We start from the raw sequence: 21292 nt of genomic DNA, 5'->3' as shown, positions 1-21292 counted from the left end.
AGATTCCTCCACTATTCCAGCCTACCTTAAACTCTGTTTTCCATGTTCCCATTGTAATGATTTTCTGTAACAAATTATCTTTCTCTTGATGGTATTCTCTGCTATATTTACCCTGATTATATTATTCCTTATATATTTATTCTCTGAAGAATTTGCCCTCACACATATAAATTGCAAGGAAAGTCAAATGAATTACTGGATGGGATATTTTGTTTCAGCCATGGGAAATATAATACACACTTTCCCTTTATCACTAGCTCATGGAGTGATACCGTTTATCACTAGTACCATGGAGCACCAAGATATTTGGTCTTTAGGTTCTTACTGACTTATGCCTGCGAATGTAAAATAGACACAGCAGCAATAATATATATCATTCATGTGACATCTATATAAACTAGTATATTTGTTTGTGTTTATTAGCCAGAAATTCATGGTAAAAGACTTTTGTGCCATCCTTTCTGAATATATTTTTAACTGGTATTTTGATAATATTTCATATCTTAAAAGGTATCCACTTATATCATTAGGTACTTCTTGAAAGTCTGGTGTATGGAATAATAGATAAAAATGATTGGATATATGAAAAGCCCCGAAAGGCAAATTATGTTGTAGATGGCACAAAGATACATTTATTGTGTATCAGTTACAACTGCCTCTTATTTGTAAAGGTAAACTATACTTTAGATTGAATTAGACATAATTTTAAAAATAATTTCCAGATTATTATAGCATTTGCACTGAATGCAAATAAAACTAAAATTTTCCAGGTGATTTCAAACTTAAAGTAGTCCTTTTAATTTATACCAGTCATCATTGCTGCAAAGATCAGACTCTATTTAGTTTGCAAGTCAAAGATTCAAGTGTAAGTAGTTTATTACTTAGATGATCCCAGGAAAAACCAGTAGGTGAGTAATGAAGGAAAAGAACTAACAGATGGTACATTACAACTTAATTGTACTATGGATAACTGGAACTTACGCCTTTGGGGATCTCTGCATAGAACAAGCAGTCCCCTCAAAGGGTGAAGAATTTGGGATAATGTATGTTATCTGCCATCAGTTTGCTTGGGATGTGCTTCCGGATGGAAATCCCCAAGAGTGACTAGGTAGGCAAAGCAGATTCTGGCAGTGAAAACCCTCAGGCAAAGGGACAGAGGTTGTGGCCTTTGGATGTTGGGCTGAAAGCAAGTGGAAGGAGAGAAAGAACAGACCACTGGGGAACACCTGCTGTGTGTTAGGCAAGATGGAAGTCATTTTAAATATATTGCATACCCTAGGTATGATAATCCACATATCATATGTTATATGTTTCTTTAATAACCTTTCAAGGTAAGCATTAGAATTCTTCTTTTATAAATGAGGGGTAAGGGGTTTGAGAGGTTAAATAAATTCCCCTCAGTCACTCACTGTCTTTGATGTACAGCCTATCAGCCCCCAAATCCCATGCTCTTTTCACACACTTAACATTTCCTTCTTTGATAGTTTAAACATTAAGCTCTAGACTATTCAGATTTCAATATTTTCCCCTAAACTGTCCATTTAATCTCCTATTCATTTTTTCCCAGGATACCACATTACATTTAGTCATCATGTCTTCTTCGCCTACTCAGACAGATGCTCAGACTTCCCTCTTTTTGATGACTTTGACAGTTTTGAGGAGTATTGGTTAGGTATTTTATAGATGTCACTCGGTTTGGGTTTGTCTAATGTTTATCTCATGATTAGAATGTTTTTGAGAGGAAGACCATGAAGGTGAAGTGCCGTTCTCATCACATCATATCAGGGGTTCATGGTACCAACATGGCTCACAGTGTAGAGCCTTGATCACTTAGGTAGTATCAGCCATGTTTCTCTACTGTAAACTTACCATCACCACCACCTTCTCTGTTTACTGTTTAAAAGTAAGTCGAGAAGTACAGACCACCTGAAAGGTGGGCAAGAGAGTTAAAGTCTACCTTCTGGAAGGGGGATTCTCTACATAAATTATTTGGAATTCTTCTTTACAGGAGATCTCAGAGATCAATTTTAACATGTCTCTAAAAACTTCAGGCTAAAATTGGGGGCCCTATCTTTATAATAGGTTTATCTGTAACACACTATGACTCCCGTAATAAATCTTCTCTGGGCCACTTGTTTCACCGGCAAGATGAAGGAAAGTTCTCTTTAGTAGATGGAACTATAATGTGACCATTTTTACCACAGAGAAGTGGCATTTTCCCTTAGCTGTGTGTAAGGCATGGATTGAACATTGGCCATTGTGAACAATAAAAACCACTGTGATCATTCCTTGGTGTTTCCATGACCATAAAATGCACCTCTGAATTGGAAAGCTTTTTTTTTTTTTTTGAAAAAAATGCCTCAAAAAAAAATTTCTGCAAATCCCCACCAGATACACAAATTTTACTTCTTAAAAAAAAAATTCTGGGGCACCTGGGTGGCTCAGTCAGTTGAGTGTCCAACTCTTGATTTCAAGTCAGGTCATGATCCCAGGGTTGTGGGATCAAGCCCAGTGTTCAGCTGAGCATTGAGCCTGCATGAGGTTTTCCTCTCTCTCTGTCTCTCCTGCTGCCTCTCTTCCCTGTCCACACAGTTTCTCTCTAAAAACATACACAAACCCAAAACCAAACTGAAACAAAAAATCCCCAAATCTGTTTAGAATGTTAGTAACTAGAAAGTTTGAGTAGAAATATATCTATCTGATAGGTTTTCGTTAGAAGGTTAAGATCCTTCATTAGAAACTGGAATGGACACTAGGCTGTTTTTATGGTAACCTACTGAAGCCTTTTTCTCTTGAATGGAAAGGTGTAATTTCTGTATATACTACATGTAGCTTCTTGCTCTACATTGGATCAAGTCCTTTGATACAAGAATAAAAGAAATGAGCTGAAATAAAGGTCTATAGTCTGTCTCTGCTTGTGGTCAAATTCTACTTGGGTTCTAAATAACCAGAATAAAAAGCCCTTTTCAGTTTGGCTGCATTCACCATGTCATTTTTAATAACAGAAGTGCATGTCCAAGTATTTTCATGAGGTTGTATTAGAAACAGGTTACAAGGGGCGCCTGGGTGGCGCAGTCGGTTAAGCGTCCGACTTCAGCCAGGTCACGATCTCGCGGTCTGTGAGTTCGAGCCCCGCGTCAGGCTCTGGGCTGATGGCTCGGAGCCTGGAGCCTGCTTCCGATTCTGTGTCTCCTTCTCTCTCTCTGCCCCTCCCCCGTTCATGCTCTGTCTCTCTCTGTCCCAAAAATAAATAAAAAAAAAAAAAAAAACGTTGGAAAAAAAAAAAAAATTTTAGAAACAGGTTACAAGCTCTCCTTTGACAGCATTTACAGCCTGAAAGCCCTTTGCTCCTTTTGTCCCTTCAAATCAAAATTCCCTTGCTTGACATTTACATTCTATTATCATCTTATCTCCTCTACTTAGAAAACTTAGTTCCACTATACTGGAACTGAAGTTCCAATAGAAGCAGGCTTTCTACTCCATTTGGGCCAGTATCTTCGCTGTCCTTCCATATACTCCATTCTTTGTGCTCACTGACAGCTGTGAAGGCTTTCAGACCCACTCCTGTTCTTATCTGACCTTCTTCTGAACGCTTCCTCAGGTGTAGCGGTGCAAATACTTTTTGTTTCAATGATTGTTTTGTATTCCCATCAAGATTGAGTATGGGGATTGTGTACCTATTATGTTTCATCTCATAAAAAGGTGGAAATGGATTTCAACAGAATTTTACATAGATATGTAACATACAGATAGTAATAAGAAAAATCCATCCACATAAACATTGGTAATGTTTAAAAGAAAGTATCCAATATAAGGTCAATATATTTTTCCATAGAACAATATTAATGGCCTCTGGATGGATCAGGTATTTGGCAATAAAAGAGAAAAGAAAAACCTATCTTGGGAGACAACCAACCCTTCCTATTACTCCGTGGGGTATAAAATTCTCTCAGGGATACTCATGGAAGGAATCTATGAGATGCAACAAACAGTATCTTCACCAACTTCTTTATACACAAAATAGTTTGAGTTTTAGGTATATTTTTGTGTTCCTCTTGGTGCCCATACATTGCTGAGTATATATACAGTGCTCAATGAATTCTTGATTGATAGAGTTTGTTTCTTTAAATCATTAGGTTTTGGTTACTGACAGTTCAGAATTTTCACATTGTTCTAATACATTTTCTAAAAACGTTTATTTTCTACATGTTTTTTCTCTAAAGTCAAGCCATGTCCCCTGTCATTGGAACAGAGATTTCACAAATCATCTGGACTTGCTGCTCTTGTCTAAAGATAGAGATAAAGACTATTAGAACTGATGAACATCTAGTTCAACCATATCAATTTTACCATACTAGAAACTGAGGGCAGAAAGGATAACTTCCATTCAGCCAATGCTATGAAATGGATGTTTGTGTTTCCCCCTCTCCCCAATTGATAATGTGACCCTAGCTGCCAATCTGATGGTATTTGGAGGTGAAGTGTTTGGGGATTAATTAGGGTTAGATGAGGTCTCGAGGGTGGGGCTCCCGTAATGGCATTAGTGCCCTTACAGGCAGAGGAAGAGACCAGAGTCAGCTCTCTTTGTGTCATGTGAAGACACAGCCAGAATGCAGCAGTGTAGTGTACCAGCCAGCAAGAGTGTCCCCACAAGAACTTGACCGTGTTGGAACCCTCATCTGGGACTTCCAGCCTTCAGAACTGTTGAGAGAATAAATGTCTATTGTCTAAACCAACCAGTCTATGATCTTGTGTTATTGCAGCCTGAGCAGGTTTAGGGTAGTGGACACTCAGGCCTTCTGATGTTATCTTGATGTTTTAGCATGGCTGATTCAGATCAGATATAATTAATGCTGTGTAGTAAGGTATATGAAAAATAGAATGCATTTATGATACTTTTCTATTAGGGTTATTGTGAGAATCAAATTCCAGGCATATTTAAACCATCTGGTAAAGGTCTACCATAGGACTAGTGTTCAATATATGAGTTTCCATGCCCATCACTGTCCTAGACTGTTGGGACCAAGAATTCATGCTCCATTCTTAAAAAGCTTATAATAATAACTAAACCATCTCATACTGCTGATCTGGGCTTTAATTTAGTATAGGATGCAATTAGTCTGAAAAAAAACATTGAGAAGTACTATTTTATGCAAAGAAGAAATTATTGGCATACTTCTATTTAAATAAGAGTGATAGGTTTTAATGATGAGAATAAATTATTAACTAGGAAGACAGCGCAATAGAGTGAGAAAGAATCGTTAAAGGTCCTAAAACCATTAGGACCATTAAGATATGAAAGATATTTTGATATTTTGTCACGATTATGTCTACATTTCTAACAAGGAAAAATATTTATGGAATATATACTCTGAACAAATAAAATATCTAAAACATTTTGTTTTCTTGCATATCATAGATATGCAAGCTTGTATTTACTTACCTACTTATTTAAAGTTTTTATTTTTTTTGAAAAGATGGAGAAAGTGGGTGCATGAGAGAGAGGGAGAGAGAGAAAGAAGAGGAGGAGAAAGAGGAGGAGGAGGGGCAGAAAGACAGGGAGAGAGAGAATCCCAAGCAAGCTCTGTGCTGTCAGTGTGAAGGGTCTCCATCCCATGAACTGTGCGATCATGACCTGAGCTGAAACCAAATCAAGGATGCTTAACTGACTGAACCACCCAGGCACCCCTATGTAAGCTGCATTTAATTGGCTCATCTTCATAATATCTTATATATGATGACTCCTTTTAAAAATTGGTGTTTTAAGTAAAGAATTCTTACAAATCTTGGTGCTGTAAAAAATTATACCTGACATTTTATTTGCCTTGCAGATTTTACGGATTTTTTTCTTTTTCCAAACTTTGTTTCTTTTTCTGGCATTGGTTAGTCAAGTATTTGATTATGAATTTCTTTCCTAGTTTTGTTGTTGTTACTGAGGCTTTATTGTACTATCTTTTCTTCCCTAAAAAAACAAGCTTTCATATTTGAAAGAAAAACAAAGACCTAGAAATTTCCTTTTCTGTCACTTCTATAGAATTTAATAACTATGATAGAATTAAGAACACAGTAGGATGAAGAATATCTTAGGTATAGCAAAGCAAATCAAAATAAGGATGGATTCTGCTTGGCTTCCAGTGAAGACAAAGTGAGCTAGCCAACCCTGTTAATTTGGAAATCATAGACACTGTTACCTTACTTAGAAACTAATAAAGTGGCCTTTACTATTAGATTAAGCCAAGATTAAATTTCATCTAAACTGCTTCAAATGGTAATTTTAAATAATTATTTATGTCCTCTGTGAAATTTAGGCATACACATGGAAAAGGGGGGAGAATAGGAGTTCATTTCAAAGGACCTTAATATTCATTATATATAGTAAATTCATGCATTCACACCATTAGTTTTTTTGGTATTAAATGTATGAAAACGTTGGCAGGAAGTTCACCTGAACAAAGAAGCAGCTGAGGGTAATGATTAAGACTCAGGTGTGGAGTCAAGAAGAATTATGCACAAGTCAGGAGAAAAGCACTTGAAGATAAAATGGAGAGAGGAATCAGGTTCAGAAGACTGAAACAAGTGTAGAGAGGAGAGCTCTGCTGGCACTTAATGGTTTAATGGAGACAAGCCTATCCTGGTAATGTTAGCGGGAAGCTTGGAGTCTTGTCTTGTACTTAACAGGGCTGCGGAGCAGATAAACAGGTGAGCCCAGGGTGAGCCGGGAACAGATGGACCCTGCTAAGATTTTTGTGCTAACAGCCTACCCTTCTCAGTATGAAAAGTTCTTCTGATGGTGTAAGAGAAGTACTGTGTGTGTGCTCACGGGTGTGTGTGTGTTGGGGGGGTGGATTTTATTAAACTAGAGTAGTATTAAACTTTCCTCATTATGAGAATGTATGATAGTTTAACTTTTCAAGGGAATTTTTAAAAAATATTCTGGGAATCCCGTTAGTAAAATGAATACAGATTTACATGAATCATTTCCCTAAGAGCTTAAAATATTTTAACATTTACGCCCTATAGAAATTTAATTTTAAGTTCTTTAGAGCATAGACTGATATGATACACTATAATTAATAGAATAAATAGTTCTTTTGTCCTTCTGTGTGCAGTGACATACTTTGATATAATTTCCTAAGACTGTTGTTCCTCTAGGTTTGGTCTGGTGTCCCTCCTTGCTTTTTCCTATTTTTTTTTTAAATTTACATGCAAATTAGTTAGCATATAGGGCAACAATGATTTCGGGAGTAGATTCCTTAGTGTCTCTTACCCATTTAGCTCATCCTCCCTCCCAAAACCCCTCCAGTAGCCCTCAGTTTGTTCTCCTTATTTATGAGTCTCTTCCGTTTTGTCCCGCTGTTTTTACGTTTTGTTTCCTTTCCCTTATGTTCATCTGTTTTGTCTCTTAAAGTCCTCATGTGAGTGAAGTCATATGATTTTTGTCTTTCTCTGACTAAATTCACTTAGCATAATACGCTCTAGTTCCATCCATGTAGTTACAAATGGTAAGATTTCATTCTTTTTTATTTTTTTAACGTTTATTTATTTTTGAGACAGAGAGAGAGCATGAACAGGGGAGGGTCAGAGAAAGAGGGAGACACAGAATCTGAAACAGGCTCCAGGCTCTGAGCTATCAGCACAGAGCCCGATGCGGAGCTCGAGCCCATGGACTGCGAGATCATGACCTGAGCCAAAGTCGGACGCTTAACCGACTGAGCCACCCAGGCTCCCCATGATTTCATTCTTTTTGATTGATGAGTAATACTCCATTATATATATATACCACATCTTCTTTATCCATTCATCCATTGATGGACATTTGGGCTCTTTCCATACTTTGGCTATTGTTGATAGTGCTGCTATAAACATGGGGATGCATGTGTCCCTTTGAAACAGCACACCTGTATCCCTTGGATAAATGCCTAGTAGTGCAATCGCTGGGTCATACGGTAGTTCTATTTTTAGTTTTTTGAGAAACCTCCATACTGTTTTCCAGAGTGGCTGCACCAGCTTGCATTCCCACCAACAATGCAAAAGAGATCCTCTTTCTCCGCATCCTTGCCAACATCTGTTGTTGCCTGCGTTGTTAATGTTAGCCATTCTGACAGGTGTGAGGTGGTATCTTGATGTGGTTTTGATTTGTATTTCCCTGATGATGAGTGATGTTGAGCATGTTTTCCTGTGTTGGTTGGCCATCTGGATGTCTTCTTTGGAGAAGTGTCTCTTCTTGTCTTTTGCCTGTTTCTTCACTGGATTGTTTTTTGGGTGTTGCATTTGGTAAGTTCTTTATAGATTTTGGATATGTTCTTTATAGAGTTTGGATATGTCCTTTATATGATATGTCATTTGCAAATATCTTCTCCCATTCTGTAGGTTGCCTTTTAGTTTTGCTGAATGTTTTTCTGTGTGAAGAAGCTTTTAATTTTGATGAGGCCCCAATAGTTCATTTTTGCTTTTGTTTCCCCTTGCCTCTCGAGACATGTTGAGTAAGAAGTTGCTGCGGCCAAGATCAAAGAGGTTTTTGCCTGCTTTCTCCTCAAGGATTTTGATGGTTTCCTGTCTTACATTGAGGTCTTTCATCCATTTTGAGTTTACTTTTGTGTATGGTGTAAGAAAGTGGTCCAGGTTCATTCTGCATGTCGCTGTCCAGTTTTCCCAGCACCACTTGCTGAAGAGACTGTCTTTTTTCCATTGGATATGCTTTCCTGCCTTGTCAAAGATTAGTTGTCCATACATTTGTATTTTAAAGTCTAGATTGTCTGATATAAGTATGGATACTCCAGCTTTGTTTTGTTGACTGTTAGTATGACAGATGGTTCTCCCTCCCCTTGTTTTTAATATGAAGGTGTCTTTAGGTCTAAAGTGGGTCTCTTGTAAACAGCATATAGATGGATCTTGTTTTCTTATCCATTCTGTTACCCTATGTCTTTTGATTGGAGCATTGAGTCCATTGACGTTTAGAGTGAGTACTGAAAGATATGAATTTATTGCCATGATGATGCTTGTAGAGTTGGAGTTTCTGGTGGTGTTCTCTGGTCCTTTCTAATCTTTGTGGCTTTTGGTATGTATGTATGTATGTATGTATGTATGTATGTATTTTTTCATCTTTTCTCCCCTCAGAGAGTCCCTTAAAATTTCTTGCAGGGCTGGCTTAGTGGTCACAAACTCGTTTAATTTTTGTTTGTCTGGGAAACTTTTTATCTCTCCTTCACTTTGAATTACAGCCTTGTTGGATAAAGAATACTTGGCTGCATATTTTTCTGGTTTAGCACACTGAATATATCCTGCCACTCCTTTCTGGCCTGCCAAGTTTCTGTGGATAGTCTGCTGCAAACCTGACCTGTCTTCCCTTGTAGGTTAGGGACTTTTTATCCCTTGCTGCTTTCATGATTCTCTCCTTGCCTGAGTATTTTGTGAATTTGACTGTGATATGCCTTGTGGATGGTCAGTTTTTGTTGAATCTAATGGGGGTCCTCTGTGCTTCCTGGATTTTGATGTCTGTGTCTTTCCCCAGGTTAGGAAAGTTTTCCACTATTATTTGCTGATATTACCCTTCTACCCCTATTTCTCTCTATTCCTCTTCTGGGACCCCTATGATTCTGATGTTGTTCCTTTTTATGAGTCACTGATTTCTCTAATTCTTAAATTGTGCTCTTTTGCCTTCATCTCCTTTTTTTTCCTGGTTCATTATTTTCTGTTTGTCCTCTATATCGCTAATTCCCTTTCTGCCTCATCCATCCTTGCCGCCGCTGCATCCATCCGTGATTGCAGCTAAGTTATAGCATTTTTAATTCATTCTGGCTATTTTTTACTTCCTTTATCTCTGCAGAAAGGGATTCTGATCTATTTTCAACTCCAGCTAGTATTCTTATTATTGTGATTCTAAATTCTGGTCCAGACATCTTGCTTGTAGCTGTGTTGGTTAAATCCCTGGCTGTCATTTCTTCATGCCCTTTCTTTTGGGGTGAATTCCTTCGTTTTGTCATTTTGAAGGGAGAAAAGGAATTAATGAAGTAGAAAAATTGAAATTAAAAAAATTAAAATTAAGAAAATATTAAAAGTTAAAAACACACACACAAATTGAATAAATGATGCTAGATCCTAGGTGTGTTTTGGTCTGGGTGTTGATAGTGGTTTGACAGATTAGAGAGAAAAAAGTGGGGGTGGGGAGTAAAAAAAAATTGAGAATTTGAAAAAATGAATACACTGAAGTAGACTAAAATGAGATGATGGGGGTAAAATAGAATTTGAAACAAATATACACAAAAGTAAAGAATATAGTAGAAAAAATGTTTTTAAGAAAAATTAAAAAATATGCATCTTTTTCTGTATTTAAGAAAAAAGAAATGAAAAAGAGAAAAAGAAAATGAAATCGTTTGAAATTTGAAAAAGTGAATACACTGTAGTAGACTAAAATAAAATGATGGAAGTAAAATAGAATTTGAAAAAATTTACATAGAAGCAAAAAAATAGTAAAAAAATATTTTTAATAGAAATTGAATGTAAAAATGAAGTTTTTCTGCATTCAAGAACAAGAAAAATGAAAGAGAAAGGAAAAGAAAAAATAAAAAGGAAATTGAAAATTTGAAAACGTGAATACACTGAAGTAGACTAAAATAAAATGATGGAAATAAAATAGAATTTGAAAAAAATTACACAAAAGTAAAAATATAGTAATAAAAATTAAAGAAAAATATTTTTATTGAAAATTGAAAATAAAAACGAATTTTTCTTTATTCAAGAAAAAGAAAAGAAGTGTAAAAAAAAAAAAAAGGAAAGAAAGAAAACTGAATAGATGAACCTGCTAACAGATTGAAGTAGGACTGAAATTACTTCATTTTCCCCTAGAAGTCAGTCTATGTAGCGCTTTATAGTCCATAAACTAAGCCGGCAGTGAGACTTGTATTCTTGAAGAGCAAAGTTGGCTCAGTTGAGAGGTGCTCAGTGTAACGGCTCTGTTTTTCCGCTAGATGACGCTGCTACCCTACTGGGGTGGATTGTTGAGGTGCTCATTGGTGCGTAAGCGCATGCATCGGGGAGGTGAAAAATGTTGTCACCCTGCTACCCAGTCTGTTCTGATCAGCAATTGCGCATCTGTCCTCTGTCTTCAGCTTTCATCCACTCCCCGCTGTTTCACTGTCCGTGACCAAGCCCCAGGCACTACCTCGCTATGAGTTTTGTCTCAGGTGTGGCTGTTTTCCCGGCCCCTTACTTCTGAAGGACTGTGGCTTTGACCTCTGCTGGAGGGTCTCACTGAGCAATGGCCAAAAGAGCAATGGCTGAATGTCAACTGCACCCAGGAACGTTTGCTGGACCCTGCTGCTGCAGGTGCCCAGAGACTGCACCCAGGTGCCAGCCCGCCCCAGGAAAAGTTCCTGAGATGGTGTAGCAGAAGCGTTTCAGGAATTATGGAAAATCACAACAGACATCTGGCACCAGGCTTCACCCTTAAGGACCTTGCCCCAGCACCAGCAAATGTGGCTGCCTTCTGGGGTCTGCTGGGTCCAGGTGGCTTCAACAGTTTCTACCAAATGTCTTTCCAGCAGTGGAACTACTTTTCCCCTGTGGCCTGAGAACCTCCGGACCCCACTCTGTTCCTGGGGATTTGCCCTTCCCACCAGAGCACCGCCAGGTATGGAGCTGCAGAGTTGCAGCCTTTGCACTCCCCTTGTTTACAGTCTTAGTGGAATTTAAACCCTCTCCTTTCTCCCTTTTTAGTTTAGTCGCTGCGGCTGTTTCCAATTTTCCACTTTCTCTCCAGCTGCTTTTGGGGAGGGATGTTTTTCCCGTATTTTCATCCCCCCCCCAGTCTCCATCCTCTCTCTGCTTGCAAAAGCAGTTCCCTACCCTCAGCGGCTTCTCGCTCCTGAAATTCACCTCACCTTCTCCTTCTTCTTCAGGTACAGGTACTCCGTGCTATGTACCTGCTGAATTCTGTGGTTCAGGTTGTGCAGATTGTTGTGTTAATCCTCCAATCAGTTTTCTAGGTGTGTAGGATGGTTTAGTGTTGGTCTGACTGTATTTCATGGACCCTTGCTGCTTTATCAGGATTCACATTAGAAATTTTTATCATTTCCAATACCAGGAATAATTGAATCATTTTGAGGGTGGCTTGTTTTTATATTATTGACACAGTTAATCATATAACCAATTTCATACTTACTAGCTAGAAAGCTCAAAGCCAAAGGTGTGGCTTGTTGAAATGAATGTAGGATTTCAGGAAATTAATTTTAAATATTTTACAGTAAAATAGTAAAAGTATATGCTAGGTTAACTTGCACTGCCAATTTTTCTATAGCTTTTGAAAAAAAATGTCATGTGATAAGATAGTGATGAGTGAAATAAAGGCAAAAGAAATGTCGCATAAATGAAATCTCCTTACAGCTTGCAGCCCACCTGTAGACACCTGAAACATGCAGTGTGACCTTCCTCAAGGAACTCATGGCTGCCTTCCTTAATGCTTTTGTTTTACTAAATACTAAAAGTCACCTTATCTTAATAGTAGCTAGCCCCTCAAGGTTCTGAAAGTCTTCCAAATTCCTTAGAAACTTAATCTCTATCCCTCCTCCCTCCACAAATCTAAAAATTTATAATCAGTCAGTCTTCACAACCTCAGTGCAGCTCTTTCAGCCCATGGGCCCTGTCTCCATGCTTTAATCAAATCACCTGTTTTGCACCAAAGATATCTCCAGAATTCTTCTTAGCCTTTTGCTCAAGAATCCCATCAGATAGTAACTATCATTATGTAGAGACACAAAAATTAGACTGTAGAAGAAAAGATAAATCTAAGAAAAGGCCAATATTAGGGCTCGTTTTTTAGGGACCCTTAAGAAAAAAATTTCACAGTCTCTGAGTAACGAAAGAAAGGGGTTGAACACAACAGATTTGCTATTTGTTTTTATGCCAGGAAACACTCTAGCCAGGCAAACTAGGCAGAATCACATCATATGTTTAAGTTCCTGAAAATTTCCATCAATTCAAGCTTACTAGATGTTCCTTTAATATAAATAATGATGCTCTCTTCTAGGTTGCTATCCAGATCATTTAAACATTTAATGAATGGTAAGTTCCTTCTTTCCTCTTAGGCTATTTCATTTCAGTTGCAAATTTACCCTGGTGAGTTTTAATTCTAGTGTGCAAACTTTACTAAAAGGGGACCAAATTAATGTAGAAAGGGCTTCTAAGTAATTATAATACTTATAAAAATGCAAACTGTAAAGTCAATTCATATCTGTTGAATGAATGTATTCATTACAATCTGTGAGTACATTAGAATAAAATTATTACTAAAATAGTTTTTTTAGGAGAGGGTCATAATAAGGAAAGTATTTGTTTACTCTCAAAATTTATTTACTGCCATAAGGTGAAATTCTTTTTAAATATAATCACATTTTAGAGGAGAAGATATTTGAAAGTATTGATAAGACCTAATAATCTCTTCTTTACCTTGGCAGAAAACAAGGTTAATAAATGACTAGCATAAGCTTCCCTAAAGGCTTGCTACCTTGAAAAATGGCTGTGAATCATTTACTACAATAAATTACATGGAATATTTCCATATGCTTTCTAGCTCTCCCCAGATGAGTGGCTCCAGGGAGAAAAAGAATCATTAGAAATGCATTTGCTAAAATATGAGTATTTTTCCATCATTTTAGATTTTTTGTCTTTAGAAAAATTGAGTACAATATATATGGGGGCTGCTTTTCCCCCCTTTTTTGATTAAAAAGGTATTATAATTCAAAGGAAGGACTCACCACTGGATGTTTAAAAATTTTATATTCATACTTGATATTAAAGTACAATAGTTATTTTATAAATATTAATCTAATTTATACCCAATTATATTTTATAAAAATTTTAAATTAAAACTAGTGTCAGATATAATATATGACCAATAAGACTAAGGCCTGTTTGCCAATTTTGATATTGGCTCTTTAAAGATCATATAAATGGGGGTGCCTGGGTGGCTCAGTTGGTTGAGCATCTGGCTTTGGCTCAGGTCATGATCTTGTGGTCTATGAGTTCGAGCCCCGCATTGGGCTCTGTGTTGACAGCTCAGAGCCTGGAGCCTGTTTCAGATTCTGTGTCTCCCTCTCTCGCTGACCCTCCCCCATTCATGGTCTGTCTCTCTCTGTCTCAAAAATAAATAAATGTTAAAAAAATTTAAAGATGATGCAAATGACATTTAAAATCACCTCATCAAAAAAGAGTAGTAGGGGTGCCTGGGTGGGTGAGTTCAGTGTCAGACTCTTGATTTTGGCTTAGGTTGTGATCTTGGTTCTGCTGACAGCTGGAGCCTGCTTAGGATTCTCTCTCTTCCTCTCTCTCCACCCCTCCCCCGCTCACATGCTCCTGTGCTTATGTGTGCTCTCTCTCTCTTTCAAGATAAAATTAAAAAAAAAAAATATTTCTACATCAAAAAGAGAAAGCAAAAGACAAACAATGATTGGAATAAATAAGCTGTTTAAAAGTCTGTACATGAAAACACACCAGAAATAAAATGTCAGGTCAGAAGAATGTCTGCAACACATATCACAGAAGGTAATAATCTCAAAGTATTTGTATAAGTGGACAAGAGAAACAAGAACTCCCTCAATCAGCAATGAAAATATAGGCAAAAACATGACTATAATATCTTCAAAGTATTGATGTCCATTTTTAAACTGCTTAAGTGCATTGATAATGTTAGAGATACGATTTCAAATAAGATAAAATGTTTCTCATACTAAATTGGCAAAGTTCAAAAACAACGCAAAAATACAATACCTGTTTAGAGTTCTCCACTCTGATCATAATCCTGGGGGAGTGGAGTTGGAAATCAATACAAATGCAGTGAACATACACTTGGTGGGGAGTCGGCCAGATTCAGAATCAAACTGGCTTTACCCCCTAATCATGTTACCAATCTCTCAGGGTTCCCATTACACTCATGAGTAAAATCAGGAAAGTAACACTATGTATTTCATAGATTGTTGTGGGAATCAAAGGCAGTAACGCATATAAAATGTTTAACATAGTACCTCTCCCTATTTTAGCTATTAGTCCCATTAAACTGGTAAAACCTTAAAAAGAACAATTTGTCACCATATATAAAGCCTTATAATGTTGCATCAGTTTTGACCTATAAAATTTACTTCTAGACACTATTTTTAAAGAAGTGAATATGGATACTCACTAGATTTTTTCTACAAGGTTATTGATGAGCCTGATCTATAATGATAAAAATTCACAAATGGTACTGTGTATTAAATAATAAGGGACTGGTTAAATAAGAGCTATGCATTAAAAATAGGCCCTGTTTAGGTTACGAAGTTATTAGTCAACAGCTGAAAAGAAGCTAAATTTTTTTGGTTTTAAACAGTGAATATGTCTTAAGTTTGTGAGTGTAGTGTGTGGTCAATAGTGTAAGTAGAACACTAACAGTGAATTGAAGATACATGAAAATGCACAGAGCACACACAGAACAGAAAATTAGCAGACATATGTCTAGAGTACAAAAAAACTATTAGAACATCAAGGGAGACAAGGCTGGAAAGTCAGATGGGGATGAAATTATGTGGGATTTTGTATATATCATTAGTAAGGAATTTTTATGTTATTCACTGGGCAGTGGAGAATCGCTGGAGATTTTAATCAGATTTTAATTCTAATGTGGTATATACAGAATGTATGTATGAAATTCCATATGATATATGGAAATGAGGTCTTCTGACCACACAGGTGAAAGAAAATACAGGCTAGAACAAAGATGTAGGCCCTAGTTACAAAGGGTCTTAGAGGTGGGAGTCAAGGGATATCATTTTCATGGAAATACCAGGATTTGGTGGCCAAACTTCGGAAGTGTGTATGCTGGATTTAAATTTTGGATGCTTATGTGAAAGAGAAGAAAATGGGTACAGTGTGGAACAATTGAGTTTGAGATGCCTGTAGAGATTTCCAGTAATTAATTGGCAACAGATTCCAGAGTTCAGGAGAGAGGTTGGGGATGCAGATATAAATCTGAATCATTAACACTGGAGGGGACATGGAACTGCTTCCAGAGAATTTCATCTTTTCAGAAGTATAGAGAAGACAATCCCATGACTTTTTAGTATGTACTTTCTACTAGGAAATTGTTCAGTTTTTCTTTCACTTGTAAAAATTTGTGTTCAAGTTTTAATCAAATTCCTCTTTATTTTCATTCTTTTGAAAGTGTTTAATGACCTCGTATTACTTGTTAATGAAAGCATTTCAAGAACAAATAGGAATGGGCTTTCTAATTTATTCTTTGAGATAGAAGATTTTATTATTAAGGTTCTAAAAGAATACCTCAAGATCAAATGTTGAATGTAATAATTTAACAGTTGATATCTTGTTTTTATGGTATTCGGGCTACAAAAACTTCCATGCATTCTTTCATTTACTTGGCTAGTTTTTATTAGGTGCCTACCATATCCCAAGCCCTGCAGGTGCCTAGAGGTGAGAGAATATGCTGGATATTTGAGTGTTTAAGAAAAATATTTCCAACAACTACTGAAAAGTTTTTTTCTGATATCTCCAAGAAAATTAAAACCAACAAACAAAACAAAAAAAGTGTGCAAGGAGAAATGGTTAAGGGATAGTTGTCAATTAACATAAAGCACCTTCTTTTAGAAATGCAACTGAGTGGGGCATCTGGGTGGCTTAGTCAGTTAAGTGACTCTTGATTTCAGCTTAGGTCATGATCTCACAGTTCATGAGTTTGAGCCTTGTGTGGGGCTCTGGGCTGTCAGTTTGGAGCCTTCCTCTCTCTCTGTCCCTCCCTCTCATTCTCTCTTTCAAAGGAAATAAACTTAAAAATAAAAAAAAAAAAAGAAACCCAACTGAGTGGAAATGCTAAAAAAATGTTAACATTTGTTATGAATTTTGTGCAAAGCAAGAGTGAGAAATTTGAATATTTTATATGGGTTGGGGCTACTTTTAAAAATTTTAAACTAAATAACCATAAAAATAGATACTGCTTCCATGGTAACATAGGAGAATAACAATAAAAAACAGGGAAGGTAGCTCTGAGAATAAAATCCTAAAATCTGTTCTTTTTTAAAGTCAAAAGTGTAAACATGTTCCTAAATATAGACTAACTAGGATTAATCATCCAAGAAATATTGAGTTCCATCAAAATATAAATCATAATAGGGTTTTTATGTGATGGTTTAATTTTTTCATAATATACATTAAAACAAGAGAGGCAGTTAATTTTATTAAGCTTAATAATACCATTGAAAGTGTTGTACATTTTATCTTGCCTCTGGCATTAGCCACTGAATGAACACTTTATTTTTTCTTATAGAGAAAAGAGAAACAATTGAGAACAGAAATGGAAATAAGAGAATTGATGGCAATAGACCAATATATGTAATGAGTGTCTAGAATATGCCAAGCTAGTATTAGTTATGCAAATTTTACTAATCTGTAGAGGAAAAAAAGGGCAAAAGTATTTTATTCACTTTGTAAATAAAATATTAAAGCTAAAAAATATTAACTAATTTACCATAAATGACCCAATTAACCAGAACAGAGCAAGGCTCTAAAATGATACTCTTTTATACTCAATAGTTCAATTTTCTCCATTTTAATTACGAAAACAATAGATATATACAGAAAAATGGGGTAAAAAGTAAAATTTCCCATTCCAATTCATTGTTCTCAGCAGAGGTAATTATATTCCAGATATAATCTGTTAAGAATGCTTAGAAATCTATTACATTTATATAAATATAGGTATTATAGATACTTTGAGAAAAATGTTCATATACATTTTTCATAAATAAAATAATTCAAAGTAAGTCATATTCCAAATTTCTTCCCTTCTCAATTTTCCATGATAATAAATATAGACCTCTCTTACTCCAGTGGCTATATAGTATTCTATATTGTAGATGCACTGTGATTTCTTTAAACATTCCTGTCTGGGTAAATATTTAGTCATATCCATTGTTCATGTTATAACAAAAAGGGCTCCTATATAGACTTTTTTCTATGTGTATTTGTAGACCTGAATTTATGTAGATGGAAAAATACTGGTTTTAACTCCTATCTTGCCATTAAGTTGATAATATAGAAACATTAGAATACGTGTAGGTATGGGCTTTTTGCTTATTGTTTGTTCACTTTATTAATGAATCCCTAAGATTGGTGTCTTTAGATACTTTTGGTTACTATGACAATAACAACACTTTTTGGCAACATCTACATAGTTTTTAGGTACTTGCCATATCCCAGGCACTCAGCCAATGGCTGGAGATGAAGAAAGGAGTAAGACATAGTTCCTGCCAACAAGAAGATTATGGTAGAGTGGGGTAGCTTATTCCTGAATATTTGAACACTTATAAATGAATAATGTAATTTTTAACATTTATGATCCAGGTGTTTTGTGTCACTTAGAAAAATACAGATATATGACTAGTTATCCTTTTTAATACTATGGCAACTTAAAAAACTTTAGGAGGATTGGGGTGCCTGGGTGGCTCAGTCGGTTGAGCGTCTGACTTCGGCTCCGGTCATGATCTTGCAGTCCATGAGTTCGAGCCCTGCGTTAGGCTCTGTGCTGATAGCTCAGAGCCTGGAGCCTACTTCGGATTCTGTGTCTCCCTCTCTCTGCCCCTCCCCTGCTCATGCTCTGTCAAAAATAAATAAACATTTAAAAAAAACTTAGGATAAATCATCTAGGTTATCTTCCTCCTTCATTTTCATCTGCATTAGAATCAGAAGGATGTCATAAATAGTGTGGCTTTTTGGAATGATCTATAGATCATCATGGTCCAGATGATCAGTTGACCTTTTTTCATAAGCTGCTGAAACACATTATGGGAGACACTTCTACATGTCCACTCAGTATCCATGGTAAATAAACTGTATGGAGTAGTCACATGTAAGTGTAGTAAAATATTCAGTTTTTGTGCTAGAGGTATTCAAGTAACACATTTCTGGCCAAAAAGACTTATAGGGAGGTATGTAAAGCCTTTAGGGAGTCTTGTTTTTCCTAATAAAAGGACAATCATGGTTACTGCAGCTCTTCTCTACCCCTATTTCTTCCTGCCTTGAAAATGGACATGATATCTGGAGTTTCAGCAGCCCTCCTGTGACCAGCCAATGATAAAAGTTAACTTTACGGATTGAAGAATGCAAAGATAGAAAGTTTTTGGTTTCTTTGCAAAGTCACTGAGGACCCAAACAAATGTTAAGAGTTGACTACTTTCAAATTTTTTACTGTCATTTGGGAAAAAATTAAACAATGCACAGTTAGTCCTCTAACAGTTCAACTTTTCCATTTCCAGCTGAATTAATTGGGATTACATTGGTTTTGGTAGTAGAGGCCTCTCACATTCACGGTGAATCAATATACAAGCTAGACCATTTGTGAGTGCTCTGCCATTGTTCTGCCTATATTGTTGTTCCTATTTTGTTTCATAAAGTTACTTTTCCATGCTTTAATTTAGAGACTATGGTTTAAATATTTTCCTGCTTACACTGAAATTTTGGACAATTAGGATTTTAATAAATATTTTTTTGGTTTTTAAAAAATTCCTTTTTTAATGTTCTCCATTGAATCACACAGGTCCTATTTGAAGTATAGTGTCAAAACTCAACATGGCTATTGCTTTTTCTCTGTAGATTCTTGGCACATTCAACTGCATTACCTCTGTAACCATGATGTGCTGGACAGAATAACTTTTGTTTCCTAATTTTACTCTAATGTACTAAACAAAGAACTCACTGGTGTATGTCTCCTCCACTTTTGTAGACAACTTGTCTACTGAGGATTAGCTACTTCAAACTCCATTATAAATCTCTACAAATCCCAAATTCTGTTTCTCAAAATGGCCACAACAGCAGGGCTGCCCCATCTGAAGACTCACAGCTAAGCAGCCTCCACATGCCCACCTTGCAGAGCCACTTTTCAACATTTAAAGAGCATACAAGAAACTTGTTATAGTCTGACAGGACTCTAATAATTGGACTGCAACACGCAAAAAAAAAAAAAAAAAAAAAAAAAAAAGCTGTCTTGGACTTTTAATCAAGCATCAATTTTGTTTAAATACTACATTTTTTACCTGGTCCAAAGAGCATCTTCAGACACCCAAAGCAAAAATGTAACAGATGTGCTTAGTCATGCATTTAAAAATTTTACTGAACCCCAGAAATTCATAGAAAACACGATATACATAAACATATACAAAAACAATTTAGAATAAGCACCATTGGGAAAACATCATAGTTGAGGGGTTATTTCATACTATTCAGTTAATAACAGAATAAAATGTGGTCCTCATTTGCCCATACATGGTAAAATGAGATAGGTCTAAAATATTTGGCTATCTTCATCAATTGGGATCATCGAAAATGCTGCCCTATTAAATTCTGTAGCGCTTTCTTAAGATACTTAGGGTAATAGGGAAATTAGTTCTTGATTTGAATGCCCATTAATTTCTTAAGCTAAGACTTTATTGTTATTGGCATGTGAGTCCTGATTTACTATGATTGCTTCACAGCAATATTCTCCTCCAAAGATGAAGCTGATAAAAAAAAAAAAGGAGAGTTTACCTGATTTCCTCCCATACCATGACAGTTGAATATACCCACTTTTTCATTTTCCTTGCGGCCCATGTTGTCTAAACACTGGTTGGTTTCAACATTTCTTATCTAAAGGAAACATACAAAAACATGTCAGAAAGTCTTGCTGGTGTTATCAAATTGTATATTGATAATAAGATGATAAATGTTTGCAAGGAAATTTCTCCAAGAAGAACACAAAATATTTGTCTTTTTTCTGTCTAAACTCCTACTTAAGTAAACTTGAACAGCAATGGCATTGTCATTAGCATATAATCAAGAGGCACTCCTTGTTTACAGCATAGTATCAGAGAATGGGGAAATATCTATATATTACAAATTATTCATTCCCAAATCCTTTTAAAATTAGGGCAGTTGCCAAATTCCACTCAAAAATCCATAGTCTATTCTTGAACTCCTGTGGTACTGTATGCAAAGGAATTGAAACAAATTGGTTAAATATTCAAATTTATGTGTCTTTAGATTGCTTTATTACTAGATATTCCATCATATGTTAATAAAGATTAATTATTGTTTATTTCTGTAACTAAAACCTATCCATTCATCTTTTTTCATACCTAACGCCAAACTTAATGGAAAAGAGTTGATCTAAGAAGAGCTATTATAAAGCTAAATGGTGATTTCAGATTAAAAATCCCTCAAAAACAAGATTAAATTGCCAAGTGCAAGCATAAGATTCTTGGTTTACACTCAAATACTGCAT

The 21292-nt window shown here is 36.1% G+C and overlaps 1 protein-coding gene across 2 annotated transcripts in view; it reads right to left on the bottom strand.

Moving 5' to 3' along the window:
• The window catches only part of GALNT13 (polypeptide N-acetylgalactosaminyltransferase 13), a 499222-nt gene that overhangs the window by 28439 nt on the left and 449491 nt on the right, over positions 1 to 21292 (bottom strand). For both annotated transcript variants that reach the window (XM_015535906.2, XM_042994459.1), the window contains exon 10: positions 20560 to 20658. In XM_015535906.2, coding sequence (XP_015391392.2) covers positions 20560 to 20658 — 99 coding nt within the window. The remainder of the gene's footprint in view (positions 1 to 20559; positions 20659 to 21292) is intronic.

The sequence above is a fragment of the Panthera tigris genome, chromosome C1 (genome assembly GCF_018350195.1).
Source record: "Panthera tigris isolate Pti1 chromosome C1, P.tigris_Pti1_mat1.1, whole genome shotgun sequence".
NCBI lineage: Eukaryota > Metazoa > Chordata > Mammalia > Carnivora > Felidae > Panthera > Panthera tigris.
This window is presented reverse-complemented; position numbering and strand designations above follow the sequence as displayed.